At 31.7% G+C, this 21,097-nt stretch overlaps 1 protein-coding gene across 1 annotated transcript in view; it reads left to right on the forward strand.

Annotated features, from left to right (window-relative positions):
- Positions 1 to 21,097, forward strand: part of LOC139522339 (uncharacterized) — a 161,064-nt gene that overhangs the window by 4,212 nt on the left and 135,755 nt on the right. The window contains exon 2 of the mRNA XM_071315903.1: positions 10,258 to 10,308. Coding sequence (XP_071172004.1) covers positions 10,258 to 10,308 — 51 coding nt within the window. The remainder of the gene's footprint in view (positions 1 to 10,257; positions 10,309 to 21,097) is intronic.

The raw sequence follows: 21,097 nt of genomic DNA on the forward strand, positions 1-21,097 counted from the left end.
TCCCGATACCTCTAGCCAATGTAGAAAAGTAAACGCATAACAATATGCACATTAAAATTCATATATATATATACTAGTCAACAAAAGAAACGATACAATACTTTTTTTCAAATTAAAGATAAAGTTTTCCGTTCATTGGACCAATATTGAAGGAAGTAATAATGATTTACTTAATCATTATGGAAATATAAATCCGTTTAAAAAATTTTTTTTTTTAGCTTTTGTGACGTTTTTTCGCGATTTTTTTTTTTACAAAATTTACATAAAACGACAATTTTAAAAACAGAAGTTCCAACTAATGATGCCAACCTCTCAATTAAAGGTAAAGACAGTGTTTGCCATCAATTTGTTTTTAAAAATCATACAGTTTCTTCGTTTTTTAGTTAAGCAAAGTTCGGCCCCACGAGAAATCGTTAAAATGTATACATTATCAACTGATTTACTGATTGCTCATGTACATCGTCACAATACAATTACAGTCCAGCTGGTCATATCATTACTGGTGACCTTGGCATCGTTACCAATGAACAACTAAGAGAGTTGTTAGCCAAGGCACCAAAATATAGAATTCCCCAGCCCATCAACTGGAAAAAGAATTTCAAGTTACTGATGGATGCAGTTGAGGACTATGCAAGAAAATGGGTAAAGCGCGAACCAGACGAACCAGAACTGGACACTTTGTCTGAATGGATTAAAGCTATTCGATCATGCATTCAGAGGCGCATACATAAACTACGATGTAATATGAGTACTAGAGTTTCTAACCCTTTCAAGAATCCGGAGGTTGTGGATGCTTTATCCTCTTTGCATGACAAATATGTCGTTGTTCCAGCAGATAAAGCCTCCAATAATATTGTCTTCATATGTAAAAAACATTATTTGCAATGTCTCACTACAGAGCTTGGAATTGATAAAACTACTGGTAATCATACATATTCTTTAACATCATTTACCAAGGACGAAATTTTACAAAATCATAAATCTGTCCTTCTTTCTTTTGGTATCAACATCAAAGAAAACGAAGAAAACTTGCCCTCATTATACTGGATACCTAAATTACACAAAACTCCATATAAAGAAAGATACATAGCTGGTTCTTCAAAATGTTCGACTAAACATCTTTCTAAAGTACTGACTACTATTCTTTCTACAGTTAAAGATGGGCTTCAAAAATAGTGTGAGGAGATATATTCTACCAGTGGTGTTAACCAGATGTGGATTCTCAAAAATTCCAAAGATCTACTGCTTAACCTTCGATCACAATCTTTGCAATTTTGCAGCAACATAAAAACTTTTGATTTTTCTACGCTATATACTACTATTCCCCATGCTCAGTTGAAAGATCGACTTCACCATCTCATAAAACAGAGCTTTTTCTATAAAAATGTGAATCGTAGATACAAATTTCTTGTTTTGGGTTACAATAATTCATATTTTGTGAAGAATCACACTGAATCCTCCAGAAAATATACTGAAGATGATATTATCAAAATGCTGGACTTTTTGATCGACAATAATTATATTTGTTGAGTTTGGAGGATTTATATTTCAACAGACAATCGGTATTCCAATGGGTACTAATTGTGCACCCCTGTTGGCTGATTTGTTTTTGTACTCGTATGAAGCAGAGTTCATTCAAAACCTTCTAAAAGACAAAAAGAAAAAGCACCTTGCGAAATTCTTTAATTTTACTTTCCGATATATTGATGATGTTCTATCATTGAATAACCAATACTTCAGCCAATACTTACATCTTATATATCCCAGTGAACTTGAAATTAAGGATACTACTGATACTAGAAGGACTGCTTCATACCTTGATCTTTTCCTCAATATTGACGTAGATGGACGACTTCACACGAAAATCTATGACAAACGGGATGATTTCAACTTCCCAATTATCAATTTCCCATTTCTCAGCAGTAACATACCATCTGCCCCTTCGTATGGTGTTTACATATCACAATTGATACGTTATTCACGTGCTTGTTCACACTATACGGACTTCATATACAGGAGTGTGCTACTTACGCAGAAACTTCTCCAACAAAGTTATGAGGAGGACAGATTAAAATTGACACTCCGTAAATTTTATGGACACCATCACGAATTGGTGGATCCATACGATGTGTGTTTAACCAAACTAGCTAAGGACATTTTTACCACATGGTAGATTGTGTTTTGTCATTATGTCGTCTAATCTTTTAATTACCAAACGTGACTTATTCCCGATTGTGACTGTTTTACTGAGTGTGAATTCGCATTACTATAAGACGTGTTACGGTACTTGTCTATCCCAAACTCATGTATTTAGTTTAAATGTTTAATGTGATATTTGTAATTCTCATCGGATTTTGTCAAATGTGTTGACGTCTTTTCTATTATATTTATGTGTTATGGAAACAAAAATTAATCACCGCCGTCATTTATTAGATTTAATTTTGGTCAACATAATCTGTACGATAATTTAAGTTTGAAGTTGGATTCATAACAAACTGCACATATACATATTATAGTTAATTGCTATTAATAAGTATTGCAATATGCATTGTGTTTAAATGCAATATCAGTATTTAGTTCTATTTTAATCTGTAATCAATCCTAATTCTATCTTACTTTTGAGATATAGTTTTTCATATGTGACGTAATTTTTCTGCTGTTTCAGAAATTTCATATGTTCAAATTTTTAATGCCTTTTCACCATCGTATGTGACGTAATTTGTAATGCCTTTTCACCGTCGTATGTGACGTCATTTTCATAATTTACTGCGTTGAGGCCTGGACTGAGTCGGGTGTGTCTATTCTGTGTTGGTCATTCATTATGCATTCGTGTTTGTTTTATGTAATGAGTTAATACTTCAGTTTCATTATGTATATCTTTTATATTCATTTGATAAAATTTACTGTTTGCAATAGCATTAATTGTTCTAAATAATTAGGATGTTCTTATCCCAAGCATACAAACTTGGCCGTATTTGACACAACCTTTTTTAACTTTTGATCTTCATTGCTGTACAACTTTGTACTTTTTTTTCGCTTTCGATCTTTTATTTCTGGGCGTCACTGGTGAGTCTTTTGTGGACGAGGCGCGTTTTTGGCGTATTAAATTTTAAACCTGATGCTTTTTGTTATTCATTAATCATGTGTTTCTTTGTCTAATACGTTTTCCTATTTATTTATATTGTAGTCCTGTAATATTATGTTGTCATTTCTATGTTATATTTAACATGGCCATTTAAGTGCGAGGTTTGGCATGCCACAAAACCAGGTTCAACCCACCATTTTTTCCTTTAAAAATGTCCTGTACCAAGTCAGGAATATGGCCATTGTTGTATTATCGTTCGTTTCTGTGTGTGTTACAATTTAACGTTGCGTCGTTTGTTTTCTCTTATTTTTGAGTGTAAATTGACATTGCAATTGTCTATCCCAAATTCATGTATTTGGTTTTGATGTTATATTTGTTATTCTCGTGGGATTTTGTCTGATGCTTGGTCCGTTTCTGTGTGTGTTAGTTACATTGTAGTGTTGTGTCGTTGTTCTCCTGTTATATTAATGCGTTTCTGTCAGTTTTAGTTTGTTACCCCGATTTTGTTTTTTGTCCATGGATTTATGAGTTTGAACAGCGGTATACTACTGTTGCCTTTATTTACAATAGACAGTATGTGTGAAGTGATATTCAAAAAGCGGTAACAATCTTAAAACTAATCTGAAAGGTTCCAAATTTACTGTGTATTGTTTTCATATCTAAAGCATTGATTTGAGACGAAAATAAAAACATTTTTTTTTTGCAATTTTTGAGATTTCACAAAACACTTTTTTTCCCAAAAATTAAAAAAAAACAATAGTTCAACCCATTAGTTACAACATGAACATAACTTGATTAGCATATTGAATATTTTTAAACAAATTTGAAATTTTATTTAGTACTTAGAAAATTATGTGTCGATTTTTTATTCAACTTTCCGCAAAACTAATTTACACCCTATGATCGTTTACACGGAATTTAGATACTTTCCGAACAGTTTTGATTTTCATTATGACATGTGCATACATTTCAAATGAAAGCTTTTTAAAATAGTGTATATCATTTTGTTTTGTATGTAACACTTTTTGATAAATTTTATTTCAAAGTCGTGTATCGTTTCTTTTGTTGACTAGTATATATAAATCCCAATCTGGTGTACCAAAAAAATATTGACACCTTATGTTTGTGGCATAACATCGTGGCCACAAGTTAATTGGTTTCTGTTTAGTATTAAATTTATATTAAGATCCATTTTGTTACATCTTGTGATCAATTTTATTTGGCAATCGCCAATGGCAGTCAGCAGGGTTAAAGAACATCAGTTGTTCGACCTGTTAGTCAAATGCGTTTTGTTTAAATATACTTTTCACTTTTTTGGTCTTTTGGAAAATGTTGTTATTGCTGTATTTAGACCCTTCTACAACGAAATTTGTTTTACATGCACACGTATAAAAATTGCGGTTTTTATCCAACGCAATCATAGGTTTGAACGTAGTTTTCAATTTAGACTCGTGTATATATATATATATATATGTTGTGTACAAATTATCATTTTGTACAAATTATAATTTATACAAAATAAATGTACAAATTATAATTTGTTTTTTGACTTTGTACAAATTGTAATTTTGCCTGTAAAAGTGCCTGTACAAATTACAATGTGAACAAAATTTGACGAAAACTCACTTATAACTTGTACAATATTTTATAATATGTATTTTGGTGGAAAAAAACAAACATTGATACACATTACAGAATTGCTAACAAATGACCACACAATTCACTTTATTTATTAAATACTTAGATAATTCTTTATCATTCGTTTGAGATGGCATCGGGAATTGCAAAACATCTTTTGACTTTCACATTTTTACATTTTAATGTACTGTACCCGCCCATACGTTTACATGAAAGAAACCCATGACAACCTGTTTTTAAAGGCTGTTTGCTTCACTTAGCAAAAGTTGAAGCTCAGTAACCGCTGCTGTGAATATACACATGTGTCTTTCAGAGCTTCAATTTAACCATTAGACATACATATCCTTTTAAAACTGATACATTGGTAACCAAAATCTCCAGATTCAACAATTACGCCTTACATGTAGATGTATCAAGGAAAGGTTTGAGCACGATCATGCTGAGGAATATGTATAATGACATTAACCCCAAACAACAAGTTTTGATAGTTAGTGGTTGTTTTCGTGGTAAGATATTAGTCTTTGATCTATGATCCACCCAATGCACACTTCTTTTCAAGTATGATCAGTGTTTCAATATTAGTGACTTACCAAATTTAAATATAAGATCATTATGCTTGTCCTTGGTGTACACAGAATTGTTCTTTTGTGCATTATTCACTGCTAGGTGCAGAACGTTTTGGACAAATTTCTTCTGATGATCAACAATGCTATCCATGTTAACACTATTAAATCAATTTAGTGAATGACTAAACATGTGATGTTATACTATTGTTTAAGAAAAAGGGAGAACGTTTGGTACCATGAAAACGTTTAATCCCGCTGCAAATGTTTGCACCTGTCCTAAGTCAGGAATCTGATGTATAGTATTTGTCGTTTGTTTGTGTAGTTTATAGGTGTTTCTCGTTTCTCGTTTTTATATAGATTAGACCATTGGTTTTCCCGTTTGAATGGTTTTACACTAGTAATTTTGGGTCCCTTTGTAGCTTATTGTTCGGTGTGAGCTAAGGCTCCGCGTTGAAGGCCGTAAATTGACCTATAATGGTTTACTTTTATAAATTGTTATTTTGATGGAGAGTTGTCTCATTGGCAATCACACCACATCTTCCTATGTCTAAAAGAGTACAAATAAAAAAATCCTAGGATCTAGAGCTTTGACAACTTATTTAAGCAATTGACCCCAAAGTAATTAGTCGTTGTAAAGTGTTTAAGAAGAGATAAATATGAAAGTCAAACGATGCAATTCCCGATGCCATAATTCAATCACCTGCCCAAAAGAATGATTTTGTATTTTGTAAATAAAATGTACTGTGTGGTCATTTAATAGCAATGGTGTGTATCAAGGGTTTTTTCACCAAAATCCACATTAAGAATTAGTGTACAATTTATAAGTGCATTTACGTCTAATATTGTACAAATTATAATTTGTACAATTATAATTTGTACTGACACTTTTTGTACAAATTACAATTTATACAAAGTCAAAATATAAATTATAATTTGTACAATTTTTTGTACAATTTGTACAATTTTTTGTACAAATTATAATTTGTACAAAATGATAACTTGAAAACAAGTCTAAATTGAAAACAACGTTCAAAGCTATGATTGCGTTGGATAAAAACCGCAATTTTATACGTGTGTATGTAACAAACTTCGTGGTCTAAATACAGCATAAAAAGAACATTTTCCAAAACACCGAAAGAGTAAAAAAATATATTTTAACAAAAGGTATTTGACTAACAGGTCAAACAACTGATGTTGTTTAACCCTACTGAATACCATTGACGATTGCCAAATTAATTGATCAAAAGGTGTAACAAAATGGATCTCTATATTAGTTTAAGAACAAGTAGAAAACAATAAACTTGCGGCAAAGATGGTAAACCACAACATGAGGTGCTAAATTTTTTACACCATATGTGGATTTCGACTATCAATGTCTCTTCAATGATGTTAGGGATCGAAAAGTATTTGGAAGGTCATTTAATTTACCTCAATTTAGGATAGACTCTTGAATTTTAAAGAGTCAACAAAGATGAACGTATTATATAAACCGGAGGGAAAATATTTAAAAAGATTATAAACAAGTTTAAATTGAAAACAACGTTCAAACCTATGATTGCGTTGGATAAAAACCGCAATTTGTATAAGTGTGCATGAAAAACAAATTTCGCTGTAGAGGGGTCTAAATACAGCACAAACAACAATTTCTGAAAGATAAAAAAAAGTAAAAGATATATTTTAACAAAACGCATTTGACTAGAAGATCGAACTGATGTTCTTAAACCCTGGTGACTGCCATATAAACGGATCACAAGATGTAACAAAATGGATCTTATAATTAATTTATTACCAAACAGAAAACAATACACATGCGGAAAAGATGTTATTCCGCAAACATGAGGTGCAAACAACACCATACCCGGATTTCAACAATAAATGTCTCTTCAGTGATGATAGGAATCAAAACGGTATTTGGAAGGCCATATAATTTATCTCAATTTACTGTCATTTCTTCTTTGTGTTATAGGTAAGTACCTTTATATCCTGACACTGCATTTCTATGTAATGTCAAATTAATTGATTGTTTCGTCAAACAATTACATAATATGGCATTGCTATTCTTTGTTATGTGCAATATGCCTTACATTATGTTGTATCTACTGTATGATCTGTGAAAATCTCTGAGCCTAATGACTAACCACCTTTACTTTCTCTCCCATTTCATCCATGTTGTGTCTATTCTTCCATTAAGTAAGTCAGTTAATAATTGAGTCTGTCTCAAATTTGATTATTATGTTGAATTTTCAAAACCTTTTGTTTTGATACATCTGTGTGCTATGAAAACCTCATGATATTATATTACCTATAACGTTATGTACAAATGCCTATTACATTATGTTCAACAATCTGTTACATTATGTGCAAACATGTATTACGTTATATTATGTACAAATGCCTATAACATTATGTGCAAATGTCTTTTACCTTATGTTTAATCATCTATTATCTTAGATGCATTAAAAAATAACAAGATTAGAATTGGCAGGAAATGGCCCAGCATTAATTAACAGATATGATATATGTTTTATTATATGAAATGCAATTTTTGATACTTTGATGTGTCTTTGAAAATGTTGTATGATGATCGTCGAATATGTTTGAGGTGGCAGACCATATATGATAAGAGAAAGTTCAAGATAAGCTATTAACCCTGGAAATCAGAGGCTTATGCTATCATACGATTTAAATAAGTCTGTAAGCTGCAAATATGTTCTCTAAGCGCAGCGAAATCTGCCAAATTGGCGTTGCTGTGACAATTTTAGCCTTCAGTTAAAATTTTCGCAGAACCGTAAACCGCCTATAAGTGAATAACAAAAATGTTTTACAAATTGGATCAACAGGTCAAATTAACACTTAAGGTTTATGACCCCTTCTGTAGCCATTTTTGTACGAACTTTTCAAACTTCAATTGTATCAAAACTACAGATATAATGAATAATAGAGATATGCCATTTTTTTTTACATATACCAAGGGTAAACTTGGTGCAAAGCATTATTATTTACTGTTTCATTGCATTTAATAGAAAAGGGGACTTTGTGGCAAATAAACCAATATTTTTATAGAAAATTCACAGCCTTTAATACATGTAATAGAGAGAGCTTTGTTATAAAATTTGAAACATAAATTACTCACTTGCTTTTCTAGGACGTGTTTGCGTTAATTGTTTACAAAAAGTTCTAGGCAACCAGTAAATTCCAAAACACCTTGTGCTGAGCCACTAAAGTCGAGCGCACCTTGGAAGGTGTACTTGATTTTGTCCATATTTATATTTGTTTTAACCAATATCTACATTAATAAACTTGTTTTAAGGAAATCAATGCTAGTACTGCTACTGCATGCAATTATCCTATATCTATCAGTCATTAAATTGCAAAATATGAGAGTACAAGGATAACTGTGGATTTTCTATAAAATTTCCATATGTTTAGTATTGAATCAACACAAGGGTACATAATCCTTAAGTACGATAATGCACGTTTCGTCTACAAAAGACTCATCAGTGATGCTCGAATCAAAAATGTTCAAAAGGCCAAATAAAGTAAGAAGTTGAAGAGCATTAAAGACCATAAATTCTTTAAAGATATGCCAAATACAGCTAAGGTAATTTATTCCTGAGGGAAAAAACCTTAGTATTTAAAAAAAAATCAATGTTTTGTAAACAGTTGATTTATAAGTATGACCATATTAATGATAATGAAAACTAGTTAAAAGGAATAAATCAATTAATCATAAAAGATCATTCTCAAATCACACTTTCATGTAAATTTCATCTGTTGACACAATTTGCAATATACAGAGGCACAATAAATAAATGTGTTGTTCATAGCACGAGAACAGAAGTGAAAATGTATCGTTATATTTAATACTTATTAAAGGTTGTACATATTAGAGATACTTCTTTTCACCTCTGTAGATTATATATAATCTTAGTTTATCTTTGAAACAGAGGGAAAAGTTACAAACAACTATTATTTTCTTTATTGAAAAGACACATGCTTAAATTTAGTCATAGACGGTGACATTTAATTTCTGTGTCATTTAGTCTCGCATGTAAAGATAGTCAATCATACAACAATCTTCGTTTTTATAAATCAAATAAACTCATCATAGATACCATGATTACATTTTGTATTTACGCCAGACGGGCGTTTCGTTTACAAAAGCCTCATCAGTGACGCTCGAACAAAATCCAGAAAAGTTGAAAAAGTCAAACAAAGTACGAAAAGTTTTGCTAAATACAGCTACGGTAATCTATTCCTGAGGTAGAAAAGCCTTAGTATTTCAAATATTCAAAAGTTTTGTAACAGTTAATTTATAAATATGACCATATCAATCATAAAAAGTTTGAGAGACATTGATTTCTTACTCCAACGGCAAGTAAGAAAAAGAAAGCAAATGCAAATGTTTTTTTTCAAATTTCCACCAATTAAATTTGTTTTTTTGCAAAAATAAATGCAATTTCAGAATGGTGGGCTCTAATACAGATCCCATTTTCCTTTAGAAAGTGTCAACAACGGTAGTTCCTAAGGGCTTTCTTTCCGACTGGTTGAAGTTATTTTAGTCCATTTCAACTTTATTTTCTAGCTCACCTGGCCCAATGGACCAAGTGAGCTTTACTTGTCACTTTGCGTCCGTTGTCTGTCGTTAAACGTTAACTTTTACAAAAATATTCTCTTTTGAAACTAATAGGCCATATTTAGCCAAACATGGCCACAATCATAATTTGTGTATCAAGCTTTAAAATTGTGTTCGTTGGGTCTCTATGACGTCTTAACACTAAATCCATTGGATGTTAGACATGTACAGCATGTACAGATTGATATTCTAATCTTAAATATATGATGTTTGTACTAGTTGTTATTGGCTTTCAACTAGCTGTCAATTATCTTCTTAGTCATGTAAAATCATTCCTAAAATAGTTTTTTTGACTTTTACAAGTGTCTATTGATTTCTGATTTGTGTTACAGGAAAAATATCTACCACGGCGTCGACGACTGATTTAGCTGAAGAAACAGCAGGTAGAGTATGTTACCAGATGGCTTGTGTCTAGGGTTTATCAAATTATAAATCAATTATATTGTTTGTCTCTTTTTTTAAATTATCTTTAAATTTTTCATGTTGAATCGATGAATACACAGTGAGGAATTTATTTCAAAATATAATCACTATGCTAAGTTACATGTTAGATGTGTTTGACATAATGGCATGTATTAATGGTTTTGTGCCCTTTTGTTGTTTCAATGCTAAACATGTGGAAGTTTAATAAGAAATCCACAACTTTTCCCCTTTAAATATTTGACAATACGGGGCTTGGATAGGATTATTACATGCAGTAGTGCTACATGTAACAATGATTTCCTTCAAAAATTAAGATATAAGTTAAAACAAATAAAATATCAACCATTTCAAGTACACCTTTAATGGTTCGTTTGAAAATTCAAAAATTCAAAAATTCATCCAAAATTACTAGCGTATTTGCAACGTACATGATTTTTTACCAAGCCCGGTGTACGTCGGAGCTATACGCTGATGTGTGACGCCCGTATCAGATTAAATTCTTCAATGAAAAATAATGCTAAATAAACCACCTGTATAATTCCATAGGTAGCGTGACGTTTTCATACATAAAACACGAAACTAACAGAGAATGAAATATAAAGGATAAAATATTAAAAGGTTACTTTAAACCTCTCCCAAATCTTCATATAACCTCGAAGGAAGTTATTATACTTGGAACTACCGCATTACGAACTTTATACATTCAGGTACCATTTAAAAAAAAATTGTTGGCCAGTTAAATAAACAGTTAACAGTGCATATACTTGATAATATATATCAGAAAGTCTTATGTATTTAGTGTAGTCGCCATCTGATTAAATATCGAGATGACTCCGAAAACAACCGACGTTTACATAACACGATATAAACATTAACATAAATATGAAAAGACATGGACCTCGTGCAAATGAATTTTTTTTTATGTCTATTTAATGTCATGTTTTAGGTTAAAAACTAAGTTTATTTTCGGTTTTACCTGTACAAGAATGATTTTTATGTGGATCGAATCAGTCAATCAAACGGTTAACCTTTGTTTCACTTTCCGTGTTGACATTCTTATCTTTAAATAACCGAACACGCACTAATCATGTGTAATTCATCTCTAGTTAAGAGGTCAAATTGAAGTTCATATTAATACGGATTCAATGAGGTCGAGACATTCACTTACAAGTGAATATTTCATCATTAATGTTTCTTATCTTTTTTTTAACAAAATTGAACCAAACTGGCTTTAAAGAGCGAATTATTAGTTCACTACTTCACTTTCATTTATGATTGAAAAAAAAAATACAGATTTTTTTTATGTATCTCGTAGCTGGTTCCCCTTTAAAGCTAACGCGATTTAGACCAAATTTAAGCATACCAAACTTGATACGGTCAAACAAATAAAGAAAATGACTTTTAAAAAGCATCTAGAAAATATAAAAAAGTAACTCAGACTGCAGGTAAAGCTGAGAAACTGCGAACATCACTTGTTATCTAATTGTAGGTAAGGTCAAGTACTAGTTTGAAAGTCCCGTGTAGGTTTAGAATTATTGCCACATCAAATGTTTTTTAATAAATAGTTCAATTTCATTTTTGTTACTGAAAATGTCGATAAACAAATTATGTAAAACATCCATATTTTTTTCCTTTGTGTAATCTGAATAATAAAAGAAATATAATATGTCATGAAGTAATCACATGGTTTATAAAAGGTTTGCTGTTGTTTCCTTTTCCCTATATTTTCAAATCCTCTCCACAGATCCAACAACCTTGATCTCCGATCCTCCTGCATCCTACTCCTCTAATTCCAGTACATCATTGAAAACTGTTCCTACATCTCATACATATTTATCATCAACCGAGGTAATTGGAAAGGAAGAATATGGAACGTTAGATTTACTATCAACACAACAAAACAATAAAAGTGATACAACATTGTCTACAACATTATTGGACTTACTAAGCGATAGTTCAACTACCAACACACTGATATCAGATGCTGCTACAGATACAAAGTCAACATTTAAAATTGGTGGAACAATTTTAAAAACAAACTCTGTGACAGATGCGTACTCAGAATTTGGATATACAGCTAAAGTTTTTACTGGCACTTCATCTGTCAGTGGTTCGAAGACTAGTTCTACAAAGGAACTAATCACAGATGCTGTACATATCAGCACAAAAGCTCTAACAAATCTCAATACAAATATAAGCACTACATCCAAGCAAATAATTACATCTACAGCAGAAAAAAGCAATATTACTCCGGCATCTATCGGTGACAATTCCAATTTTCTTTATAATGATATGTCAACTACAAAAACGGTAATAGTAACATCAGAGAAAACTTCTACACTTTCTGCAACAATTATACAAGAAAAGATTACTCACCAAACCACAATTTCAATTGATATGGTGTCAAACAAAACTGAAAAGAATACAACACAAACCAAAACTCCTTTTTATGCATTCAAAAGCACTGCGGATAAGGCAAAAACACAGACAGCACAAGACAATAAAACAACTCAAAGTATAAGGCAGACCGGTACTACAACTGACACAGACAAAATAGAGGACAAACAAACGACAACTGAAATTATCTATATGAATAATTCACAAACAAAACAAGCTACCACGCAACTCTCGAGTACAGTTAATGACATGTCAGTTACATTCGGAGATACAAAAGCTCATACCGCCACTTCATCTGATCCAAACACATTTAAAGCAGTTCAAACAACAACACAGGCTGCAACAACAAAATCCACAACAGATGCATCAATAACAAGCTCAAACAATATCGTATACGTATCAGCAAAAGAACAACATTTGTTCACTACACTTATCAAGGTAACATCTCCTGTAGAACAAACAGCAACAAATTCCTCTTCTACAGATGAAGCAGTTACCACCACTTCGGATGCATCAAAACTCCCAACAGAGCAAAGCACAAATCATGCCACTACTTCTTCAAGTGGTATAATAGCAACTACTACAAAACTAACTACAAAGCAGACCCCCAAATCTCGTTTGATAACAACCAAAGGGGATACAACTACTAGCAATATGAATGGTGCTGCAACGACAATAATGGAAACTTTATATGATTCCAAAAGATTCACATCAAAGCAAGATATAAAGCAAACTATGTCTTCCAATGATTCAAACAATACTACAACAAATAACACTACAAAATCAAATCAAGGTGCAACCCAGACTTCCACTAGAATGTTTACCGTAGCACCTTTTGAATCAACAACAGATAAGGTTTTATTAACTGATAACAGTAGTGTTGAATGCATATCGATGGAAAACAGGACTTTATCTGCAAGTGAAATTATTACTTCAACTATGAAACAATCTGATTTCGAAGCTGAAGCAAAGTCAACCGCCAAATCAGATAGAGAACAAATCACCACGGACACGACGGAACATAAATCAACGATAACATTTGAAGCGAAATCGTCAGAGCGAAGCACATTACAAGGATATCCTACGGCTACAAGAGAGGATGTCACGTTAGCATTTGACTCGCCTGTTACTTCTTTTATAACAACAAAAACAAATGATGGTATGATAAGTGTAAAAAATCACTTTAAATATGATCACCAAATTCAGCTCAGCTTATATTATGTACACTGCCTGAAAATGCCTGAAAATGCCTGAACAAGGCATAAGAGAAAAATATCATCAATTTGCACACATGTTTGACCGCACCTTCTTTGATGCGAGTTTGCATTTAAGAATTGTTTTTGTATTGTAAAGTGTCACTTGAAATGTAACAAAGTAATTACCTCTTTAATAGAGAAGTTAAACATTGACAAGTTGGTTTATTCTGATTGTGAACATCTGTTTATATGACCTTTACTGGTCAAAAGTTGGTGCATTATTTGGGATGTTTTGGCATTTTATATACTGGTATGTATTCAAATTATAGTGGGGATCTAACGTATATTTATTAGCTTTTTAAATAAAGACACATTTTATTATTCAGACGACTGTTGACGGTGCAAATACTCTAATATTCTTAAGCATAACTTCCACTTTAAAACATTCCACTGGGAATAATGTCCAGTTTTTCAAAAAGGCCTCTAGGTTTCGAGTTGAAGTAAACAGAATACCCACATGTTTCACTAACCAATTATCGGAAATCATTATGTTGTACAATCACGATTGTCGGCGTTATTGCCCGATTTTCTGATTTTGTTTTTATAGGTTACAAAGGAAACCGTTTTACACAAGGAATCTGTCAAATATAAAATATAAACTTTGCGGTCTTAGTTGTTGGTTGAAATAGAACTTAATTAGCAAAAAGTCATATTTTGATATGTCATATAACGAAAGTGGAGGTGTGATAGTACATGTATTTCAACATTTTAGGAATTTTACCCGAAATTTGCCATACTTTTACCAAAAATCTTACTTTTATGTTGCTATCGAGCAAAGAACGACCATTTGGTAAAATGATTTTGTCATAATCTTTTACGGTTGCAAAGGAAAAGTTCACACAAGATAAAAAGTATTCGGGAATATAACTCTTACAAAAGTAAGTGTTCCGTTAAATACGGTCAGTCTCGAAAGCGTATTAATTATTCGATATCATTTACCAAAAATCTAAACTACATCTTTTGAAGCAGCAACAAAACAGCAAAAACATGAAATTAGGCGGAAGACAAAAAAAAATAATCAGAACAAAAGCAAAAGGTCTTTCAACGGAAATGTGGAAAGACCTTATAATCAGATGAAAATTAATAGGTCTTTCTACAGAAAAGTGGAAAGACTTAATAATAATAATCAGAAGAAATGCAGTATTAAAAAGAATAAAAATTTAAAAATGTTATTTGTTTCTTCAAACTAATATTAAAAAAGGAATTTTCGGATTAGTGTGAAATAGGCTACCCCCGGTTAACATAATGTCATTTCTGTCTGACCTTATAAAAGGCCAAATGCAGAAGACCTAAGGGTTTTATATTGAACCAGGATTAATTTGCATCAAAGGTCAAAATCTAGAACGTTAATTCACATTTGACCTTGACCTCAATTTCAAGATCATAGGTCAAAAATCGAAAGAACCAAGGTCATTCTCTGGTGTGGTTGCGGAGTAATACTGATTTCAACTACACAAGGGGAGAAAATTCCGATAAAGGTTAACCAATTGAAATCACTTCGACTTTTAATGGGTTGAAGTTTCGCCCAGTTGTAAACTATGAATTGACAAACACATCATAGAATTGACTGTTACATTTTCTTTTGAATAGAGATAGCTAGCAAAATTCAACATTAAGAATATGACCCTGACCTTTCACTTTGACCTCAATTTCCTCCAAATAAACCAAGTACTTCATATCAAAAGAATTTAGGCCTCTTATGACTTATGATGTATGAATTTTTATGGTATCCGGATTTTCCCTAGCTTATAATGAAAAAAAATATAGTGTACTTTAATATAATAAAAAAGATTATCCAGAGAAAATGGGGGACAAATTGCCTAGTCTGACCATAATAAACCTGGAATCATGTCATTTGCATTCCCATGTAGACACGACACAGGCACATTTCCCATAATCAAAATTGTATGAAATTAATAGGTTTTTACCTAAACTTTAAAAAAATCTCGCTTCAGGGTACAGTTTCCTGCTTCGAAAAGAGCTACAGTGGCTGCGAATAAGTTCAATTTTCACTGCCAAAAAAGAACAGAATGTTTAGAGTGTTGTCTCGCCTCAAAACATGTATATTTAATCTATTTTTTATAATCATTTTAATCATTCAACCTGTTTTACTTGAAAGCAAATTAATTAAATACAATGTAACAAATGAATAAAAAAAAAAAATGATACCTTTAACCATTTATGTAAATAAAAAGTGACTTCCCTCCATGGTAATTTTTGTCGGGGGAATTACCTTTTGGCTTTTTTTACGAAACTATTATAGCATCATAGTTCTTATATGCTTTGCATATTAGGGAATACGTTGATATGATTGGTCTAGAAAACTCCCGGTAGTTGATCTTGACGTCGGTTATTTTTCGATAGACGACGTTGACCGAACTTCTAATCGTAACCAATGCAAACAAGATGGCGGCGATGATAACACCGACGTTAACAAAATTTATTTTCACTGCACGTTAATCGTTAAATTAAATAATATACAAAAACATTCGTTTAAATGATATAAGAGTTTTGCAGTTTATTTTTTATCAGATAACAAATTTCATTGAGTGCATATTTTTGCGTTAACTAACAAATATATTCATGCGCTAGGCCTATTCAAGGACACAAATATACATTTTACGTGTGATAGAGGTAACGAGTGTGGAAAAATATATTTCCGATCTCCAATCTTAAAGAATTATAAAGATTAAACGCCTTTTTAAAGGAATTTATTGGTGTCTAAACTTGACCAAGTCAGTCACAAACTATCATAAAATTCCTTTGGACTTTTATTTGTTTTTGAGTGAATTGGTCGAGAAACATAAGTTACGCAGTACATGTAGCTAAATAAATAGCTTCTGTTTCGATCTTTCATTCAGTCACGAGATTACACACACTTTTATAACCTGACAAATTGATGATGACAGTGTTACAATATTGCTTGCTCACACAGTTCATTCCTAAAAATTCAATTCCCGAAAATCGTCTGATATAAAAAAGAGGGCGAAAGATATCAGAGGAACAGTCAAACTCATAGATCGAAATTAAACTGAGAACGCCATGGCTAAAAAAGAAAAAGACAACCAGACAAATAATATCGACAGGGTTTAGATTCAAAAGCTTATCATAAAAGTTAAGCAATCAATATATATTATGTTTTAATTGATCAAAACCAAAATTAATGCTGATGAAATCATATCTTACTATGATGTTTGATAGTGATATCGCTAGTTTAGAAATAAGTTGATTGAAATGATATATACGTTAATGTAAATCGTATTTAAGTATACGTATATTTTTTTACAAAATTACAAATTAGAATGAGATATCACATTTTTCATAATATTTTTTTTTTCAGAAACAGTTGAATTCAAAACCAAATATTTGTATATATGAAAGAATATAGTAAAAAGTTTAAGAAATTTATTGTAACGAAATCCATTACTTATGGACTTGTTAGTTATACATAGATTATCATAATTACGTAATGTAAAATTTAAAATGACGCTTCAGACACGGGCATAAATAAGTTCGAAATATACAAACCGTTAGAGGGGAGAAAAGGAATAACATGCTTTTGTTATAGTGCCTAATAAGATTTTGTGGGGTTGACGAAATTAACATTAAAACGATTGTATTGTCTTTTGATGTCCAAAATAGGGGGATCGGACATAAATTTACTTTATTTACCGACTACTTTAGTTTGGGATTAAATGCAATTAATATATTTCAATGAGACTGAAAAATGTTTTTTGTTTGTTAAGATGAACAATAATTTTACCTGGCGTAAAATGGATTTCGGCATTTATCTTCTTAAAATAGTTTGTTTAATGGAATAAAACGGCTTATTTGTAAGCTTTCTTGTTTTTCACCCCAATAGGCTATTAAATATTTTATCTACTGTGTATTCGGAAATTTTTGTGCAAATATAAGAAATGGCAATTCTTGCCTTTCATACATTAAGTTTCATTGATAAAACATACTATGGACTCGTCCAGTGGCCACGTCATAGGAATAAACTGTGAAGAGAGAAAATGACAGATATTGTAAGCTCAATTTTCCCAATAACTAATAACATTTTGTCAACCAAAAGTTTTGCTATAATTTGATAAACATGTCGTTCTGCATTGTTATAGTTTTTGGATATTTCATTTGCGTATTTAAGGCAATAGAAAATTTGACCTTTAAGGTGGTACGGTAGTATTTCCTAGCCCATAGGGGATAATGATAGCCTTTGTAGAATTTTCAACCATTTCTAACACTGCGAAAAATTCTACATTCACAGTTAACTGAAGTACTTTCATTTTACTATTCAGCAATGAATTTGAATGTGTATCATGACCGTTTATTTTTTTTGCTTTTTTTAAAAACCTTAGGGCCACTAGTGCTTTTAGGTCTTTTATCGTGAAGTGAATACAAAATTAAAAAAAAAGTTCCCAAAAATTCATTTTCATCTGTATGTAAATTATTTCATATATTTCTACACCTGATTCATCCCTCAGTTTGGGAAAGTATGTTCAGTTGATACTGTATTTTTTGTCCATTCACACTGATCAGATACATTGACCTAGATAGGGCACACAAAAGAGCAAGCTACATGTAAATTCTGGAATGCAAATACTACCGTGCAACCTTAACCAAGACATTAGAAACTTGAAATCAGTCATGACACCTATCATGCATAGACTTCTCATTATGAAACTTATTACAACAAAGAATACAAGTCTACACATATTTCTTACCAAACAAAAGTGAAAGATTACACCCCTACCCCAGCTGGCAGATTTTCACTTTTTTTTCATCTTACCATTTTTACTAAAGGAGTAAACAAAACCCAAATATATGATGTTTCAAATCAACACAGAAGTCAAACATGGTGATTCAGGAGGAATTATTGGATTACCAACTCTATTTATAGTTAATCTGACTGAAACAAAGAGTCTAAGCACCAAATCACGAAAAATGATATTAAAGTCCATTCCACATTTTACAGCATGCCTTACATTACTTAAGGCATTTCCAGATTATGAAGGCAACACAACAAGACTCTTAAGATGGCAGTTAACTATTATTCTAACATCTTTTTAACAGTACATGTTTTAGAATATATCTCTAAGTTGACAGTTTGTGTAATTCTCATGTATGCATTAAGTTGAATTATGTCCCCTTACATAATCAATTTACCTTTATTGTGCTTTTCATTGCCAGAAAATCAACAATTAATAACTTTTGCATGGAAAATTAATAAACTATTAAATCTTCCTGATATACAATTATAATTACATTCTTTGTCAAAATAAATGTCTTGTCAATGTAAAGAAACCCCTATTGCTATCTCTATTTCAGCCAAATATGAGGGCTAAATGAATAAGTATGGACCCCTTAACTACTGAATGGTTTCAAACAAGCTCATACTGGTGTCATGTTACTACTGAACTACAAATTAAACCTAAAGAAAAGTAGTATAGCTGTACTTGTGTGGAAAAAATAAAAAAATAATACAATTCATGTATTTCGGTGAAAATAATAATATGACGTACAGGCAGCTAATATATGTCGCGTCTCAAATTCCAGTCGTTGCACATATGTCAGATAGTGCGAAAAGTTTAAGCGAACATTTATAATTAAAAAAAGTACTGCCAGTTACTTGAAAATAATGAAGTTCTACTGTCTAGGTAAATTTTCACAATATTACCCACAGATCAGGCAAAATTTGCTGAATCAGCAATTTTCACTCCCAGGGTGGAATTTAAAGGCTATTTTTATTATAGTTGACCTTAATCAACTTTTTATTGATAAACATACAAATTGCGTAGGGGAAAAAAACCTTTTATTGATTGAGCGAAACATATAAATATAAGGTGGCACGGTAGTATTTCCTGGCCCATAGGGGATAATGATAGCCTTTTTAGAATTTTCACCCATTTCTAATACTGCGAAAAATTCTACATTCATAGTTAACTGAAGTACTATCATTTTACTATTCAGAAATGACTTTGAATGTGTATCATGACCGTTTACTTTTTTGCTATTTTTAAAAACCTTAGGCCAATAGTGCTTTAAGGTCTTTTATCGTGCTGTGAATACAAAATCAAAAAAAAGTCCCAAAAATTCATTTTCCTCTGTAGGTAAAATTATTTCATATTTTTCTACACCTGATTCATCCTTCAGTTTGGGAAAGTATGTTCAGTTGATACTGTATTTTTTGTCCAATCACACTATTCAGATACATTGACTTAGGTAGGGTACACAAAAGAGCAAGCTAAATTCTGGAATGCAAATACTAATGTGCCACCTCAAAAGTCTACATAAGTATTGACTTTACACAGAAAATTCCCGGTTCGAGTTCCGTTCCGGGATTTCAGGGATTGAATTTTAGGCTCTCCCTCGACACCATTTGCGAGTATGATCTTAAGGAAACGATTATAGTCCGTCGGAAGGGGACGATATATGGGCGTTTTTCAATAAAAGCGTAACTTTCAGACCTAAATAAAATGGAAAATCAAAATGTCTAAAATTTAATTTCAAGAGTTATTTTGAATACCTCTATTATAGACTTGTTTGTAAATAAAAAGTGCAATCTTAAATATTCTTTAAAATGATATTATTTTCATAATTTGTTAACTGTTTAAAAGTCCCCTACGAAACTTCTTCTAAACACACATATTTTTTGCAATTTTAAATGTTTCCTATAGACATTCCAGTTTGTTTACTTTTAATACTAGAAAAATCTCATTTTTTTCTGAATTGGAAAACCATTTTTATCGATAAAGATTAGACAGTACTTCACATATGAAGGTACAACTTATGTTACGTAGTGGACATTTTGGTGCGTTTTGTAGTGGACAAAACCGTTTCGTAGTTGACAAAAAGTTTCGTAGTTGACATCAACCCTATTATATGTTAATAAAAACATAATAAAAATTACATGAAACTAACCCTTGTTATCTGTTTTGCACGAATATAATTGAAAAAAGATTAAAAAAAAAAAGACTGCATGGTAGTGGTAGTGTCCACTACAAAACGTTTTTCTCCCATACTTGTTTCGTAGGGGACCGTTTCGTAGGGGAAATATTCTGACGTTTTATTTTTTTCCCCACAATCCCTATACTGC

Source organism: Mytilus edulis, chromosome 1, assembly GCF_963676685.1.
Source record: "Mytilus edulis chromosome 1, xbMytEdul2.2, whole genome shotgun sequence".
Taxonomy (NCBI): domain Eukaryota; kingdom Metazoa; phylum Mollusca; class Bivalvia; order Mytilida; family Mytilidae; genus Mytilus; species Mytilus edulis.